The sequence below is a fragment of the Sinohyriopsis cumingii genome, chromosome 7 (genome assembly GCF_028554795.1).
Source record: "Sinohyriopsis cumingii isolate HCF-2022 chromosome 7, ASM2855479v2, whole genome shotgun sequence".
NCBI lineage: Eukaryota > Metazoa > Mollusca > Bivalvia > Unionida > Unionidae > Sinohyriopsis > Sinohyriopsis cumingii.
This window is the reverse complement of record NC_142967.1, coordinates 92,958,983-92,976,497: the sequence shown is the minus strand read 5'-3', so window position 1 is coordinate 92,976,497 and position 17,515 is coordinate 92,958,983. Positions and strand designations below refer to the sequence as shown.

At 34.5% G+C, this 17,515-nt stretch overlaps 1 protein-coding gene and 1 non-coding gene across 3 annotated transcripts in view; both read right to left on the bottom strand.

Annotated features, from left to right (window-relative positions):
- The window catches only part of LOC149795721 (exportin-7-like), a 176,148-nt gene that overhangs the window by 116,101 nt on the left and 42,532 nt on the right, over positions 1-17,515 (bottom strand). For both annotated transcript variants that reach the window (XM_089965624.1, XM_089965623.1), the window contains exons 13-16: positions 13,868-13,925; positions 5,788-5,920; positions 3,977-4,082; positions 1,716-1,851 (exon numbers count right to left, since the gene is read on the bottom strand). In XM_089965624.1, the coding sequence (XP_089821750.1) occupies positions 1,716-1,851; positions 3,977-4,082; positions 5,788-5,920; positions 13,868-13,925 (433 nt within the window). The remainder of the gene's footprint in view (positions 1-1,715; positions 1,852-3,976; positions 4,083-5,787; positions 5,921-13,867; positions 13,926-17,515) is intronic.
- Positions 3,051-3,127, bottom strand: Trnaq-cug (transfer RNA glutamine (anticodon CUG)). The gene has a single exon. It is a non-coding gene; the product is annotated as a tRNA-Gln (tRNA).

Below are 17,515 nucleotides of genomic sequence, written 5' to 3'. Positions count from 1 at the left end.
TCTTTATGAGTCTTCCCTTTGTATTCCATAAAATATTACTGAACTAGGTATTGTGTTCATATGTTATGAATGCCCCTGCCAACATAATTTAAAATGCTCATTCTCAGTGTGATGACATTGATGTATCCCATCAAAAAATTATTTATTTATACTTGCTTACAAGTCATATAAACTGCAAACCACAAAGACCCTATTCTGCCATCAAATAATGTACCAGCAGATCTGAGTATGTTGTTTGTTCTACTTATATCTCAACTGCACTATGATCTGCCTGTGCTTTGTGTGTGTGTGTGTGATTTGGATTCTTAATATAGCTTTAACAATTTTTCTGTCATATCGCTATAATATCTGCTGTATGGCAGTTTACAGTGATGTCTAGCACTGGGGAATCATGCCACAGACATGTAGCATCATGTCCCACCCAGTCACATTATCCTGACACCAGGCCAACCAGTCCTAACACTAATCTCTTAATGCTGAGCACCAAGTCTTTGGTATGACTCAGCCAGGGTTTGAACCCACGACCTCCCACATCTGAGGTGGATGCTCTAACCAACTGGCCACCAGAGCAGTGCCTGTGCATTATGTGATGAGAGATCTGAGTCACTGCAGTTTGTAGCTGGACCTGACTTAAGGTCACTGCAGTCTGTAGCTGGACCTGACTTAAAGTCACTTCAGTCTGTAGCTGGACCTGACTTAAGGTCGATTATGTGTTCCTTCTTTTGCCGACTCCAATCAAAGCTCATATGTACTTCAGAGTATAATGCAGATCATATCACTGGTTGTATTTTTTAAAAACGACTTTAAATGACTTACCTACTTAGGAGAAAAAGGCTTTTTTCATTATCTGTGGATTGTTCTTCACAATCTGCAGTAATACATTTGACCAAAAAACTGCAAGTTATCAAAATGCACAAATTTTTTTCTTTCTCTTTTAGGCTGATTTTGCTGGGTATTTTTTTTAAATTTAAATTCAGCCTAGACAAAATTTTGATAGAGGATGTCCTTCCTAACACGTACAAATCATAACTGAAATTAGCTTCTGGACACACTGACAATAGGTGTTCCATATGGTTGACATAGAAGACACACCACTGATATTCAAGTCAGACCAGGCATAATTTTGATAAAGCATGTCTGGAGAAACTCTTCAACAAAGTTATCAAAACTGGCAGATGTTCAAAAGAAAAAGTAAAAAATAGGTTTCCCAATTATCTGAGAATCCATTCCACTGCTAGGGTAGCAACAACAGAAATAATGTGATAAAACATGTTACATGAAACACTTCTTCCAAATGTGATCATAACTGGTTTGGCCAATCCATAAAAGAAATTTAAAATTTATCATCCTTGATTGTATGGTAGTCACACTGTTGCTAGGAATCACCCCAGACACAATTTTGATACAGCATGTCCAAAGAAACATTCCTGCCCAGTATGATCAAAATTGGCTAAGCTGTTTAAGACCATCGAAAACAGTTTTGCAAATATGCTTGCTATCAAAATCACAATGTTGCTATGGGAGCCATCCTAAATATAATTTTGGAAGAGCAATTCTTGCAGAACATTTCTACCAAGCTTAATCAAATTGGTGCAACATTTTTTGGATAAGTTGAAAACAGCAAGATGGATGGAAAACACACTAAGCAGGGCTAAATGACAAATCATTTGTACACTGATGTATTATGGTTCGGTTCTGAAACATGTATAAATCACCTTGGACGTCCGCTGGACCTGGTCACCAACATAAATTTTCCTGAATTGTTCAAAAAAACTAAGTATGGCAAGATCGAGCTTCTCACAGCCACCCTGAGCTAGCCGGGAGTCCGTCAGATTCATCAACTGTAACACCCTGAAGTACAAATAACAGACAGCTATTTATTCTCTTGGTTAGGTTTGAGATTTATGAATGATTTTGTCGGATCATACAACATATTAAAAATACATATTTTGTGTATATTTTGTCCATGATGAATTTTTAGTGAGAAATTTCTTTTTTTAAAAATTAAGCATTCATTGCCACAAATTTCTGCAGCATTTTCTTCTTTGTACAAATGAGAATGAACTTGCTTTATGCTATGCTCTGTTCCTCAATCAACAATTCTAACACAGGATTTTCATTGCCTCCATTATTTCATCTCCACATATACTGAAATTCCAAGATTTTTAAGTTGTCTGCTATGGTGACCTTAACAGATGTCCAAGGGTCACCATTCTTATTTAGTTTACAATACCCAATGTTGATATAAAAATGTTCATTCATTCGACTAAGATTTTAAAGATTGCCACAAATGAATGTTAAAATGACACCGACTGGATTTAGGACCAACAAGATATCAAAGAAAGGCTTTTGTACTATATTAGAGCCGTAATCTACTGCTTTTGAAAATATACTAAAAACATTTGAAAAAGTAAAGGAGAAAAAAACCCAACTTTTTACATGTTCTATCCATACATTACGGAAACCAGCCAGAACCAGTCTACTGGGGACAGGAACTGTTCCAGCAGTTGCTGTGACTGGTGCATGGCTGAGTAATAGATCAAGGCTAAGATGTGAACAAAACATGGTGTTAATTGATTACCTTGTTATAATCTGGAGAGTTTTGACCAATGCAGAATTTTTTGGTGGTGTTACGAGGAATAAGCAATCAAAAGTGGTGGCTTGTGAATTTTTTCATTAAAAACTGCCTAGAGATGAAATAAAAATGAAAGAATGACCCAAAAATGATTTCAGTTGAAATGCCTAAGGAAGCCATGCAACACTGATTAAACATATTAAACCCATGGACAATTTCAAAAGCATAAAGATTTGTGTGTGATTTGGATATTTTAATGTAGCTTTAACAATTTTTCAGTCATATTGCTATGTTGTCTGCAGTGTGGCAGTTTATAGTGATGTCTAGCACTGGGGCATCATGCTGCAGACATGTAGCATGATGTCCCACCCAGTCACATTATCCTGACTCCAGGCCAACCAGTCCTAAAACTAACCTCTTAATGCTGAGCGCCAAGCAAGGCAACTGTTAGTACCATTTTTGTAAGTCTTTGGTATGACTCGGCCGGGAATCGAACCCATGACCTCCTGCATCAGAGGCTGATGCTCTAACCACTAAGCCACCGGAGCGGTCAAAAAGCATAAAGAGAAACTGTTTAAAGCAAGACATGCTTAAGACTCTATCAAATATCACTGCTGATACAATGAGTACAGATCCCTTCTGGGCATGTGGAATTTGATTTGTGCTCATACATGCAGTAGTTTCTAACATTCAACTGACTGCCATTTGCATGGGCATAGTTTTATTCTTAGCATTCACTATTTTGGGTGTTTGTAGATGTTATACTATCAAATTAAAAACCTACTAACATGCAAACATTGACAGACAATTATATATATATATATATATATATATATATATATATATATATATATATATATATATATATATACAAAACCATAAAAATTGCACCCCAAAAAAATGTATACTCCAGTATAATAAATGGTGATTCCATCCCTCCAATCCAGAACCTCCTAAAACATATTTACCCAAATAATAACAGTAAACATTAGTCCTAATAAATTAAACTGCACTTTCGTTTTCTCTACAAACATTTTTCACCCAATTAGTCAGACTTGTTTCTTGTTAATTGCACACCAATTTTTACATTGAGGAACCAGTCAATCATAATAATGTCAAAGTACTTTTCCACCTACCTGTCAACGCAGAAAACAAATGTTCCTGATTTTATTTTCTGGAATTTTGTCTACATAATTTGCATTGTTTAAGTTTTGCTGAAAATTCATAATAATTCCACAAGATCCGGATAGGCTGGCATCTCTAAATTATGGCAAAGCACTTAAATATATTAGAATAAAATACAACCTATTAACATGGAAGAAAACTATGTAACACGTGGATATTATTTTGTAAAACTGGATAGGTTTAAGTACAGAGGATGCATTAAGTATACATGTTTACCTGCACACTAGCTCCCCATCCATTGCATCATGTTCATCTGTACTAGCAAAGGACACACGTCCACCAATAACAGCCCCAATTATATACACTAACCATGTCAAACGACCTGCAAAGCAAAACGTAAATTCAATCAGGAATAATTTCTATCTCAGCAGTCCTGGGAGGTCAAGTGGCCTAAGGCACTTGCCTTTACAGGTCACTCATAGATCTCACATATTTCCACATTAGTCTGCTTGACCAATGTAGATATGTGTGGAGGCTTGCCAGTAGCTTCCTATGAATTGGTGGTTCTTCCCAGGGTGTTCTCATGTTCTTCCTCCACCAAATATACTGGTCACCATGCACTGAACAACATCAATAAACCCTCACAAAACCAAACCAATCCTAATTTTTATTACTCCAATATTCTTTAGTTCATCATCAACTGAGAAAAAGAAAATCACTTATGAAGTTCTTAGTTGGGTTACTGTTGTTGGATAAAACAGAATAATTGCAACAAAAGAATGGCAAATGGAATATTGCATATCCAACTTGTGACCTTGCCCTAATAAATGACCCAGGCCTTTGAGATGGCCTAAAAAGATGTGGACCTGGGTATAGTCTCATAAAAGTATCTATAGGGCATGAAAAATGACAACATGAATAAGGAAACAGGTCACTGACTTGCATGATCACTGGCGATGACCTTTACCTTAAATGCCGAGATATGAATGAACATGCAATATACTGTCATATCAAGATATTGAAAGGGATAAAGTTTCTGTAAATTATCTCAACTGATTACAACAGCTTTATCTTTACACTGATGGAGATTGCTGAATTGTATTTTCCTTGCTGTGATCATTAAAAAGAGGCAAGGGTTTTGCCATGTGCAGGCTTTCAAATAACCTAATATGAAAAGGTAGGAAAAAAGAAGGGTTATCTAATTTAAAAAAGAGAAAAACTAGGAAAGTCGGATAAAAAAGTAAGGCAGCATCATCTCGTTCATTTATCTTTTGTAACTGAACCAACGATATCTCTACTTGCATCTCAACTCAAACATCTGCTTCTCCAATCTAGAAAACTTTAACAAATACTCCAGCAAGGATGCATTTTGTTTAATTACATTTTCACCTGCAGGACCCGACACTGAAGCATCATACCTTTTATACTCCAGGCAATGATGCAAGTCACTAAATTACATTTTCCTTTGTAGGACACTGAACTCAAGGTAGAGGTGTACATGATATAATATGGAGATTGTGCTTTGATCATACAGGCTGTGAAATTTCGTGAAAGGATCTCTGCATAGGTAACACTTGTGCAGCATGATCAACAGTACTAAAAATAAGCCCCTACATGTAGCTGAACATAGGACATGGCACTGACCAAGTATCAATATGTGACTTAAGCTTCGATTAAAGGATTGTCCACTGGGACAACAAAGTAAATGCTGCCTTTACAAGCTAAGGGATAAATGTCAGACGTATCAAATTTTCTTGTTGTTCTTATTACTATAAGGCAATCCCTACACTGCACGAATCCAATTTTTGGTTATTAATAAAAAGGCTGGGAGACTTTCAAATGTGTAAATATAGTAACAAATTTTCTGAATATGTGAAATTTTGTGATTCTGCTCAAAAATGGGATTTTAATTTTGACAGCTGATATTTCAATGACTGTATCTTGATAGACTGTAACACTGAAGATGGTATATTTTAACAAGACTTATTTTCCTGGTTTCATTCTAGGACTATTGAATCACAAAAATTTCTCCTCCTTTAAGAAACCCTGCCATACAGTATTTTATTTATTAACATATTACTACTTACCTTCTTGTATTGCAATTTCTCCCACCTGAGCACCAGAGGAAACGAGTTCCTGATATCTCTGTGCTGACTCGTCAAATAACTGTACCAACAAAGCGCAAGTTTTCTCATATTCACACCTTCCTATTGTTGATAACTTGAAGAGAAACAAAAAGATTGTTAAAATTATTAGAAATATTTTCACTGGGCATGGCTTTCAAATTTCCATGTAACAGGCATAAAATAGACAAGCTGAAAGATTATTAATTATTCACTATGTTTCTACCTGGCATAAATCAACATTTTAGCTTGATCAAACACATCTTTCATTTAGTTATATCAAATTTCTAATAATTTTTTTTACTGATCATCCTATTCAGTTGCATAACATCTATTACACTTCATGGAATTTTGAACCAAGTTTCCTAGCTAGATTTGCATTTTATTTGTAGAGAAGGTATCATATATCTCTCTTTATCTCTCTTTCCCCTCTTGATTGATTAGCACGTGTCCTCTTCAATACAATTTGCTTCTAGGAACTTTTAAGACAGAAACTCTATTGGCTTTTAAAAAAGGAACTTGTGTTGGAAAACCAAAATCTGGAGAAGATAGGCATTCAAGGTTCATGACTGCTATATATGATGACATAAGAATGTCTTTAATCCAGCTCCACCAAGAATCCATCTTTACCAGCAACCTCTCATGTAAAGACATTAGGCTGACTGATAAGGTATGTAACTTTGTCAAAAGCAGAGTAGCGTTAAAAGTCATCTCAGTGCAATAATGGCAATCTGGTTAAAAATGGAGACAAAATCAAAGGCACATTTAGGTCTATGAAGCAATGATCACATCAAATTGCATTAGAACATGGTGACTGGATCTTGAATAATGCTGATTACAAACAACATCCTAACTGAGGATAAGAAGCTGACTGACATGGGCCAAAACTCTAATAAGTGTTGTAGATGAGACAAAACCCATCAAAGGTACATCTGGATCTAAAAAATACTGCTTGTACCAAATTCCATCAAAATATTTGACTGGTTATTGAGCTATGCTGACTATGAGCAACATTTCAAGTTTCCATGTGAAGACAAGAATCTGACTAGACTGGTTCTTGAGCTATGCTGACTATAAGGTGGCAGGGTACAGTTTTGTAAATTGGCCCCATGGCAAATTTCTTAACTTAAGGCTATGGTGTGACTTTTTCAGCTATTATTGTTTACTATTTAAAGATATGGATATATTTGTGAACTAGGTGTTTTGGGCTTGTGTTGTTCTTGAAACTGATGTCAGGCATGTACACTGTACACCTTCCATAGTTACTCTGCAATAGTTGATAGTGAAATACCAATAGTCAGCTAGAAAGAAAAGCTAGCCTTCCATAGCAGTAAACACATGGGTTTGGGGCAAGTAGAATATCTATTTAAAAAAAAGGCTTGGATGACAACTATTTTCAATTGCATCAGCCTGTTAAGTGCACGCTGTTTTGCAGAACTGTCATCTAGGAAAATGGCTTGTGTTTGCACTGTGACCATCACATAGTGTCAAAAATGACCTTCAGACATTGAAAATTGCAGGTAGAAATTTAGAGTTGGGGTGCATAAACTTCTGCTATGAACTGCCATTGACTTCTTTTGTCAAGCAGATAATATTCATATGCCACGTTTTAATATAGGTATCCAAAATTAGGGACCTTTTTGACTTCACTTGTGTATTTGATATTTTATGATTGCGGCATTAAATTTGTACATAAAAACTGGCTACAACCACTATGCACCATTTCAAGTTTCCATGTGATGACAAGAATTTTACTAAACTGGTTCTTGAGCTATGCTGATTAAAAGCCACAATTCTGTCCAAATGGTGTAGATAAGACCAAACTCACAAAAACCACACATGATCTATGAGACAACATTCATACCAAACTGCATCTGAATATACTGAATGTTTTTTTTTAGCAAGTAACATCCCATGTAAAACTATCAGAGCTGGTACTGCAGAAAATTTTGTACCACGGTACTTCTGAATGTACCACGATATGTACCACAAGATAATGCAATTATATTAGGGACCTACAATTCAATTCAGGAGCTCTGTACTTTTTATTACATTTGTGTCTGTAAATAGTTGGGAAAATATTTTGCTACAATTTGTAGCAAATTAATACCATATTACATCAATGATAGGATCTGGAAACAGAATATTAATTATCTTGAAATAAAATAAAATAAAATAAAACATTTTATCTCCAAAGATAATCATGGTCCAACCACCCCCAGCCAAAACTAAAATGGTCAATACCTTATAGCAGATGAAACTGCAATGTGTATGTTAACTGTTGTATAATTTGCAGTCTAATCTAAAACTGTAACTAAAGTGGAATGAATATAATCAAAGTGGGATGATTAAGCTTAAACTCTCACTGATACTGTGACATTGTGCCAACATTTAAGAGACTAATGATAAAAATTGAAAGTGTTGATACAAAAGCCAACAATTTACTAGCTATACTAAAGGTATAACAGGGAGAAAACTGTAAACATAAAACATACTCAACAAATGAGAAAATATTTAGTGGACTTGACAAAATTACACATGTTCAGACAGGAAACAAGTGCACTCTTAAATATAAATGGATGATTAACAGCCTTACAAAGGAACACACAATCTTAGCACACTCAGATACACTAGTAAATGATTAAAACATGTATTTGTTTGAGTTTTTAACCCATTTTATCCTGTTTGCCAATTTCAACTTCAGTGCCAGATTCCTCAGAAGCATTCTCAATACATTTTTGTGGTAAAACAGAGCATCATACAGCAGCAGAGATTGTGATGACCTTCACCATGTTTACTAAAAATGCTGTAACATTATTTCTTTTTTAAAGTATATAAAACTATGTATCTCTGAAAAGGTAATACAATTTGCAACACAGAGATATATGTTTTGCTATCATTTACCAATGGACATGCTCAACTGTATTTTGAAATATGACTTGAAGAAAAAAAACAAATTAAAAAACTTACCTTGATGTTCAATGAATCTTTTGTTCATGAAGATGAATGAAATGCTCCTAATAGTATTGAATAAAATAAAGATAAATTCTATTTCTAGTATTTTGGTCCAAATTTGAAGTTTCTAGGACTGTTAGTTCAAAAGTTATAATAATTTTACTAAAATTGGACAACAAAACACCTGAAACAATTTGTTTACTTCACATTCTAGAACATGTACTTCAGTGTGCAGTTTTTGTCACATCGGTTGCAGCCATGATTTAAACTGATAGAAGGGGCAACTGTTCAACACCCAGAACAAGCCAATGTACAACATTACTTTGAGTTACTTTGGGATGATTTAATCTGGAAAAATCATCCCAGACCCATTCCTCTTGAAAGCCTTCAAAGTCAGCTTCATTCTCTGAATCACTGACAAAAAGTGCATGAAGTCATGCATCATCTCTTTCATCAACTAATGATTCAATTCTAACCCATCATTTAAGTCAATATTATCATCAGAATCATCCAAATCATCAACTTCAATGTCGCTACCCTCGCTATCAACTTCCATGTTTACATCAGAGTTGTCATCCATCATTTTATAGATTGATTTTCAAGCCAACAATATCTTTTCGAACCATATTTTTTTATACTAAATTTCACTGCGCATGCATACTTTAATCATTTCCTGTGTTGGAGAAGAAGTACACAAATATTTGTGAAGTATAACATATGTTTCTGGAGACACTACACACATACATAGTAGAGTATGACCGTAGTCATATTCAGGATAAAATGGGATACTACGACCACAGGCATATTCAGGATAGAATGAAGTATTACGACCATAGTCATATTCGGGATAAAATGGGTTAATTTGAAATTTTTGCACAAGTTGGATTTTGCTCGATAGGTTTTACATCAGTCCATTTGGCCACCATGTTGGTATGTATGATACATGTCACAAATGATTTAAAGAGCGTACATATATAGAAAAAACTACATCTGTGTTTTGTTTTGAGTGGCAGAAAGTTCCAGTCTGAGACATATGTTCCTATGCTCCATCAAACATGTTCCTTCCCTAACTTGGAACAAAACACTTATGTGGTTTTGTACTTATTGAATATTGCCCTTTTAGTCACACATCCTTTTCAATTTTTGTAATGTATACTTTTAAAGTACTTTCAAAAGCTATATTTTTTTGTATTCATTACAAGAAATTATTGATGGAATGTACTTAAAGGTAATAATTTCAACATCTATTTTTAAGAAAACAGATTCATTCTCTTTTTAACATGCGGGCTAGACTTTTAAAATATATTGCAATAAATTATTGCGGATATATTATAAGTGGTCTATCATTTAATATTTAAAAGTTGTAAAAGTAGTGCCAGGATATGTGTGTGATATGGAAAATTTTAACTGTTAGATACAGAATCACAGGTTGAAGATCTGTATTACACACCAGACTACATATGACTAAACAGGTATGTAATTAAATTATATTTGTAATATTCACCATTAATTTGTGAAAACAACCATTCTTTAAAAAAAAAAGTTAATTGCTAAGCTAACCAAAATGGAGCCAATGAAACAAAAGCATACAACTTACATATACATCTATGAGACATTGTTTAGAATTAATGTTTTGACAATGCTAGTAAATAAATAATAAACAAAAATCTTAAATATAACAAAATATTTAACCATAAATTTTCCACAATATTGTTTCAGGAATCAGAAAGTACTAAAATATTAGATCATTCTTTCATTAAATTTTTTTTGGTTCACATAATGCTTAAAGAAGCTGTGACTTTATAATTTTATTTCCTAACTACACAGAGCATGTTCCAAACAAATTCCAATAGAACTACGAAGAGTAAGAATAAAACTGCAGTGTTTCAGGCAGTTTGACAAAAAAAGAGGCTAATTGGCACCCTTTTTTGTGTGTTCATAATAACTTTTATAGTCTGTTTTATTTGCATGAAAACCCCAATAGCTAACCACCTTTTTATATTATGATTCTCTTCTTTGACACCTCTAACCAAACCTTACCAATGCAGGAAAGTCGAAATCTACAATTATATGCCCCTTCAACATTAGTCATCATTCTTTGTTAAGTTTCAGCTGTTAAGCAATTTCTTAAGGGTGTGATAAATTTTGCTTCCAATTTTCTGGCATTGTGGAATCTAATTCTTTGTCAGAAGAATCAAGTCTGACTTTAATTTTGATTTTTGTGAATTCATTACCCTGTTCACTAGACACATCATATTATATATAAATTTTACAGCCACATGCAGAATAGATTCTCACACTATTCAAGCAAAAAAACAACAACAAATTTTTCAGTATTTTTAACAACATTAATGCACCTAATTAGCATCCATTCAGTTTAAACCATAAATTATTAAATAAATTACAATTCTCTGTAAATACTTGATGTTAGGCAAATAAGCTCTGCTTCCTCTCAAATTCAGCCCTCAGCAGGAGACACGTCATTTTTGACATTTTACCAATTCTACAGCATAGACAAAAGGGAAGAAACTCTTACACATTACCCTCCATTACCACCACTAGGTGGCTGCCCATTAACTGGATGTTTACCAGGTTAGTTTGAGCAATAGATCTATAAGGATGCTCACATTTTTGGGGAGGACTGGGAGGCTGAATAGCAGTGTGATAAGGAAAATATTCTTGAGGCACATAAAATTTAATAAAACATTTGCTTTCTTCATTACATAATTCCCTATTACCATTATTGTTAGTAAAAAAGTTAGACGAGGAAATGCATAAGCACCAATCCTCTGCCAAGTGTATCCTGGTAGGAAAAAGTGACTACAGTCCCTACATAAAGATCAAACTCTATCCTAATATGAAGGCAGTCCAATGGCAGTCCATCTTACAGTCACATAGTATGTGATGTCAATACTTGGATAAAAGAAACAAATTACATTTTATTACTGAGAAACTATTGTAGGCAAACCCTGCTTATATCAGTCTGGAGGAGATTATGTCAACTGGGGCTGAAGACTGTTTGGGTGACAACGACTGAACCTGCCATATTCAGTTCTCCTCTCTGTGCTGCTAGACATCAGAAATGTAAACTGAAGCTGGACTATGCAGCCAACAGCCACTGGCTGACTGTGTAGCTATATATAATGTTTCAGAACAAAACACTGCTTTAAAACATGAGCCTCCAAGAGATCACTCAAACCTCAGGAGCTTGAATTTTCAGTAACTGTTCTAAAACCTCAGAAAAGGCTAAGCATAAAACCCATTTCAGCCACAATGCTAAGGCTTGAGGGTTATATTCTGTTTTGGGCCTTCAATGGAATAAGGAGACACTGAGATACAAGACTTCCTTCATGTTTTTCAAACAGTGCTTGAGAGCATTTCAATGATCTTGTACCAGTGCCTTTCCAAGCTTACCAACTGAGGAAAGGAAAAAAATGATTACTTTTAAATTCTTGACTTTTAAGTTCTGTTTCTTCATTTCCCGTTAATATCCTCAGTGGAAGAACAGTAAGGGATAGTGATGGTAGCAGTGGCATGCCCAAAAACCAATCCACATTAACTGATAGAGCATCCATGGCCAAGGATTCTGGATCTGGGGCTCATGAGACGAAAGTGGGCAGTTTTTAGTTCCACCTTGTCACAAAAAGGTCTTTCACTGGACATCTCAAGTGTAAATCTATTGAAGGTTCTAAAGTGAAAATCCCATTTTGATATGGCCATCCATTCAGTAATAAGGTTTTCAAGATGGCCACTATGGTGGCCATACTGGATATCCAAGCAAAGCCATTTTCATTTAGGAAAACATAGACATCATAAGAAATCTTCTGGTAAAAACCCAATGCTGATATGACTTTCCATTCAGTAGTGATAATAAGTTTTTGAAGATGGCAGCCAAAATGGATATCAGACTGGTACCATTTTCATTTAGGACATTATAAGCAGCATTGCAGTGAAAATCCATACTGATATGGCCATCCATTCAGAATGCGTAGCAATAATAACATTTTCAAGATGATTGTTGTCACAGCCACACTGGACGTATCAGCAGCACAATTTTCATTCACGACCAACTATACCTTTGGATCAAGGAGTATGTAACATTTTGTGGCTATTCTCCAAGTAGTGTAGGAGAAGCAGCAATAGCAAACTTGTGTTAAAGGAACAAATTATGTTGCAAGATGGATGATGGTCAAAAGGCCAACCCATAAGCTCTTCTGGTCTATTTCCAGTAGAACTATAAATGAATAAAAAGGGGGTGGGTAATTTTCCAAACATACCAGGGATTTCAGAAAAACATTATTGGCGTTGCTTGCAAATATGAAACACAATTTTAATGAGGAATGACTACAAACCCCACAATGTACATCCTAGAATAGACCTGGATAAATGATCCAATAACAAGTCTATTGAATATGTACAATTCCAGTGACACTGAGTTTTCCAAATGATATGTTTTTAAAGATTTTGTTTTTTTTTTCTTGATAATTTACATCAGTAAATTAATAATTTCCAATGATATGCACTTGTTTAAAAATTCATGCACTTTTCATGGACTGGTGAGTGTTTGGTTTGTTTTTATTTTGTTTTGCTGATTTTTAACAGCATCTTTAACAAAATATCAGTAATATCATGCTAAGGAAATGTAATATAAGTGCCATTCCCAAGGACATGCACTGACAGCTGATGCAGGTTAGCCAGATTGGCTAATGAACATGTAACCCTAGGATTCCAGGTGTAACTCAACCAACTGAACTACCATGGCTCCTGATACTTTCAAAGCCAACCTCAAACCCAAGCACTTTTTAAAACAACAATAAAAATTCAGGCACTTCATAGACTGTATGAAGCCTGATGAAGAAAATAATGTAGCTATTACCCCTTAAGTCCATTTTCTGTCAAATGATTTTTATTATGTACAGTACAGCTTGATAAACCACTGTTAAGAAAGGTAACTATTCTAAGGTCTAATCTCTTAAGTTCAGAATCTGAGTCCTCACCTGGACAGAAAGCACAAATGAACTTAAAACTCAGAACACAAGGTATTTTCAGTATATAACATATAACAGCTATATACTGATTTTATTGTTACCTGTTCTAACTGCTGAGAAATCATTCCATGGTCATCCAAGGGATCCTCAACACCATCCCTAAAGAAAAAAAAAAAAGACAATGTAAAAATTTATGACAATGACGGTTACGCTGTTCTAATAATAGAAAGTAAACAGAGGAAGTAGAATTTTGCATAGACCAATAACTGACACTGACATAATAACAACACTGTCGAAAAGATTGGCTTCCCAAGATTCTTATTAACATTTATCCTCCTGCAGAAGTAATTTCAATGGATTTACATTACTGTTAGTCTCAATGTAAATTTTTTTTTAATGAATTATGTTTTTCTGAGAATATTTACCACATGATGTTAACATTAGGGCTATATGTTTCACAACCTCTTGAATCTAGCAATTCCAGAAAGAATGAAAGGGTCCTTCATTGTATAAGCCATATAAACAAAGGGAAGAAACTCTTATCCATTATCTCCCCTTACACCTGCAAATGCTGAGTGAGACATCAATGAGGATTCTCACCTTTTTGGTGTGGTGTGGGCGGGTTTATAAGTAAAGTGATCTTACAAGTATTCTTGGAGAAACATATTATTCAAAAATGCTTCCTGTCTATTTCACATTAACATTATGAGAATATGTATGGAGGAGGTGGAAATGCATGAATATTCAAACTTTATCATCTGCAGCCTCAGGGGGAAGAATGTCTGAATTCTCAATAATAAGGATAACATGCATTCCTTTACCTCATTTATTTCAGCCTGACTTAGCTTTAAAGTGCATTTAATCAAAACAAAACAGGGTCCAAGCTGAAGACTCCAATATTTGGACGAAATTACCTCTCCCTAGCCAGAACTTGGCAAATATGGTGAAAAATACGGAGAAGTATGTGTACAATGTTCAAAATAGTCACTTGAAACTAATGCTTTTTTTGCATATTTTTATTTTGGATGATTCAAGTACTGATGAAATACTATTAGAAGTTTATTTAAAAAATAGTAACCCTTTTCTTTCATTACTTTGTTACAGTTGCTGTATAGCATAAAATGGCAACCTTGAAAATTGTTACAACTGAATAGTGGCAACCATTTCCATACCAGAATGCCTATTTTCTGTATGATGAAATATTGGATATAACATTCAAGTCATAATTTACTTCAGATTTGGCTATACAAAATTCAATTTTTCATTTGTTTGTTAGTGAATCATTTTTTAATTTTAGGCAGGAATTCCACAGAAAGCTATGATCACCAAATTAGCACCAAAAATGGACTACAAAACCAAGAACTTACTTTATTATGTTTCCATCTTCCTCTTTGATGGGAAAATATACAACAATTCGACATTTCACTTTAATTATTAATGTACTTAATTATTAAAGCAAATGAGGGTGGGGTAACTTTAGTTATTAGGCCTGTTTAGGTGAAATAACAGATACTAAGGCAACTATTTAACTGAATGACCTGTTACAAGTATTTGGATTCTCCAGCCTGTGTCCCAAAGTGGATAAGCAAGCCAAAAGCTCTTTCTTCCTAATTATAACAAATATTCTAACTAGCTGTTTCGATAGCTGATTATATATATATATATATATATATATATATATATATATATATATATATATATATATATATATATATATATATATATATATATATATATACATACATACATACATACATACATACATGCATACATATATATCAATTCTGTCTGGTTCATCTCAATATCTACTCCAGAAACTTCAAAAAGTTCAAAACACAGCTGCTTGGATCATACTTAAAGTACCACAATCAGAGCACACCTCCCCACTGCTCTGTACCCTATACTGGCTATCCATTCGATCCAGAATCAAACACAAAATTTGTTCTCTGTGCAACGTTTCACTGTCGGACTCTAGTCCAACATACCTATCTGACCTCACCCATGTGTACACACCAGCAAGATACTTACGCTCCTCTTCTGACAATCGTATACTCATTATTCCCACTATGAAAACAAAGTCATTCTTTTGCATAACAGGGCCCAGCAACGTGGAATGAATTGCCCACTGAACTTAGACACAAAGACACAGTGATCCCATTCAAGAGTGCTCTCAAAACTCACTTATTTCGACTGTTTTTGTAATCATATCATTATATGTTTTTTTTATCTTATAGGTGTTGTCTAATGTTGAAAAGTGCTTAGAGCTTCTAAAGATTAGGTGCTATACAAAGTCCTCATTATTATTATTATTATATATATTGGTAATGACTGATACATAAAATTTGTGCTATAAATTTATTAAATACAACACACAGACTGAGATTTGGTTTGCCAAGATATAATTGATGTCGTATAATCAAATATGAAACATGAAATGATTCTTTCGACTACCTAACTTTAAAGAACCAAATCATGCTTTTTTATGACATTCTACATCACATCTTTTTTTAAATCATAAATGAATGTAGTTTTTAACAGCATTATAGTTAGCTGACTTGTGTCTACTTGGTAAATATGCTGCAAATATTCCTATCCTTTCAAGGTGAACAGAGCTTTAATTTGATTTGAAATGATGCTGTGTGTTCACCAGGCATCGTTATTTCTGTAACACATGTAAGTAACAAACAAAATTATTATAACGCAGTCTAAATTTATATTATGCAAGAGCAATAAATGTTTCATATTGAGAACTTGTCATTAAAAAAGCTGTTTTTATGCCATGAACAAAACATCTACAACTTCTGCCATTTATGGCAACTTCTCTGCAAATCAAGGACAGAATTACATAGCTAATTTTGGCTGGAACTATAAGCTATCCAACAACCCTTTTAACTTTTTAATCTTCTATAAAGGAACATCTGAAACTAAATTGCAACAAAAGTACTCATTCAGCCATAACAATTCCCAATTCTTGGGATGGGGTCCCCAAAATGTCATTATTGGAATCATTCTTGAAGTATGAAGGACAGAACCCAGATTTTCAAGGAGTAACAGAATCAAGATATAAGCAATAATGCCTCTAAAACAGGTAAAGTAAAGAGAATAAGATGAAATATTTGTACTGGAAAACAAGCTAATAATTTAGTGGAACTACAAGTCATAAAAATGTTACAAGATAAATTGTGTGATTAATCAGTAGCTCTGCATCCTTCCTCAGACCTATATGAACCATAAGGTTAAAATTAAGGCCATCACAACAAAGCTGCAGTAGATGTCTGTACCCAAACTTTACAACTGCATTGCTCAGGTGTCTGTAAATGTCATCGTCTGTTGCATGACCAAGAAATTCTGAGGAGGAAATAAACAGTTTGTAGTGCATTATCCTGATTGATGTGCGTATCCATTTGTTTTTCTTCAAGATTGTCATTCACACTTTCTGCTCTTAAATCGGTAAAAAATGTGGTGCTATACTAAAGCTGTAAGATATGCTGACTTGCATTCTCCACAAGCATACTTCTGTAAATAGAGCTGTCTGGAAACGAGGTCTTATCCATTTACCTCATGAAAGCGCCTTTGGTCACCTCTACCCCAATCTCATTTAAGCATCTTTGGATGCCTCAATCCGATTTACATGGAAGCAACTTTGGACACCTATATACCATTCTCATGGAAGCTCCTTTGGGCGCCTGCTGTAAACATAAGCCATACTGAACTGGTTTTTGTAGTGCCACCTTCGGGGAAAATCCCCA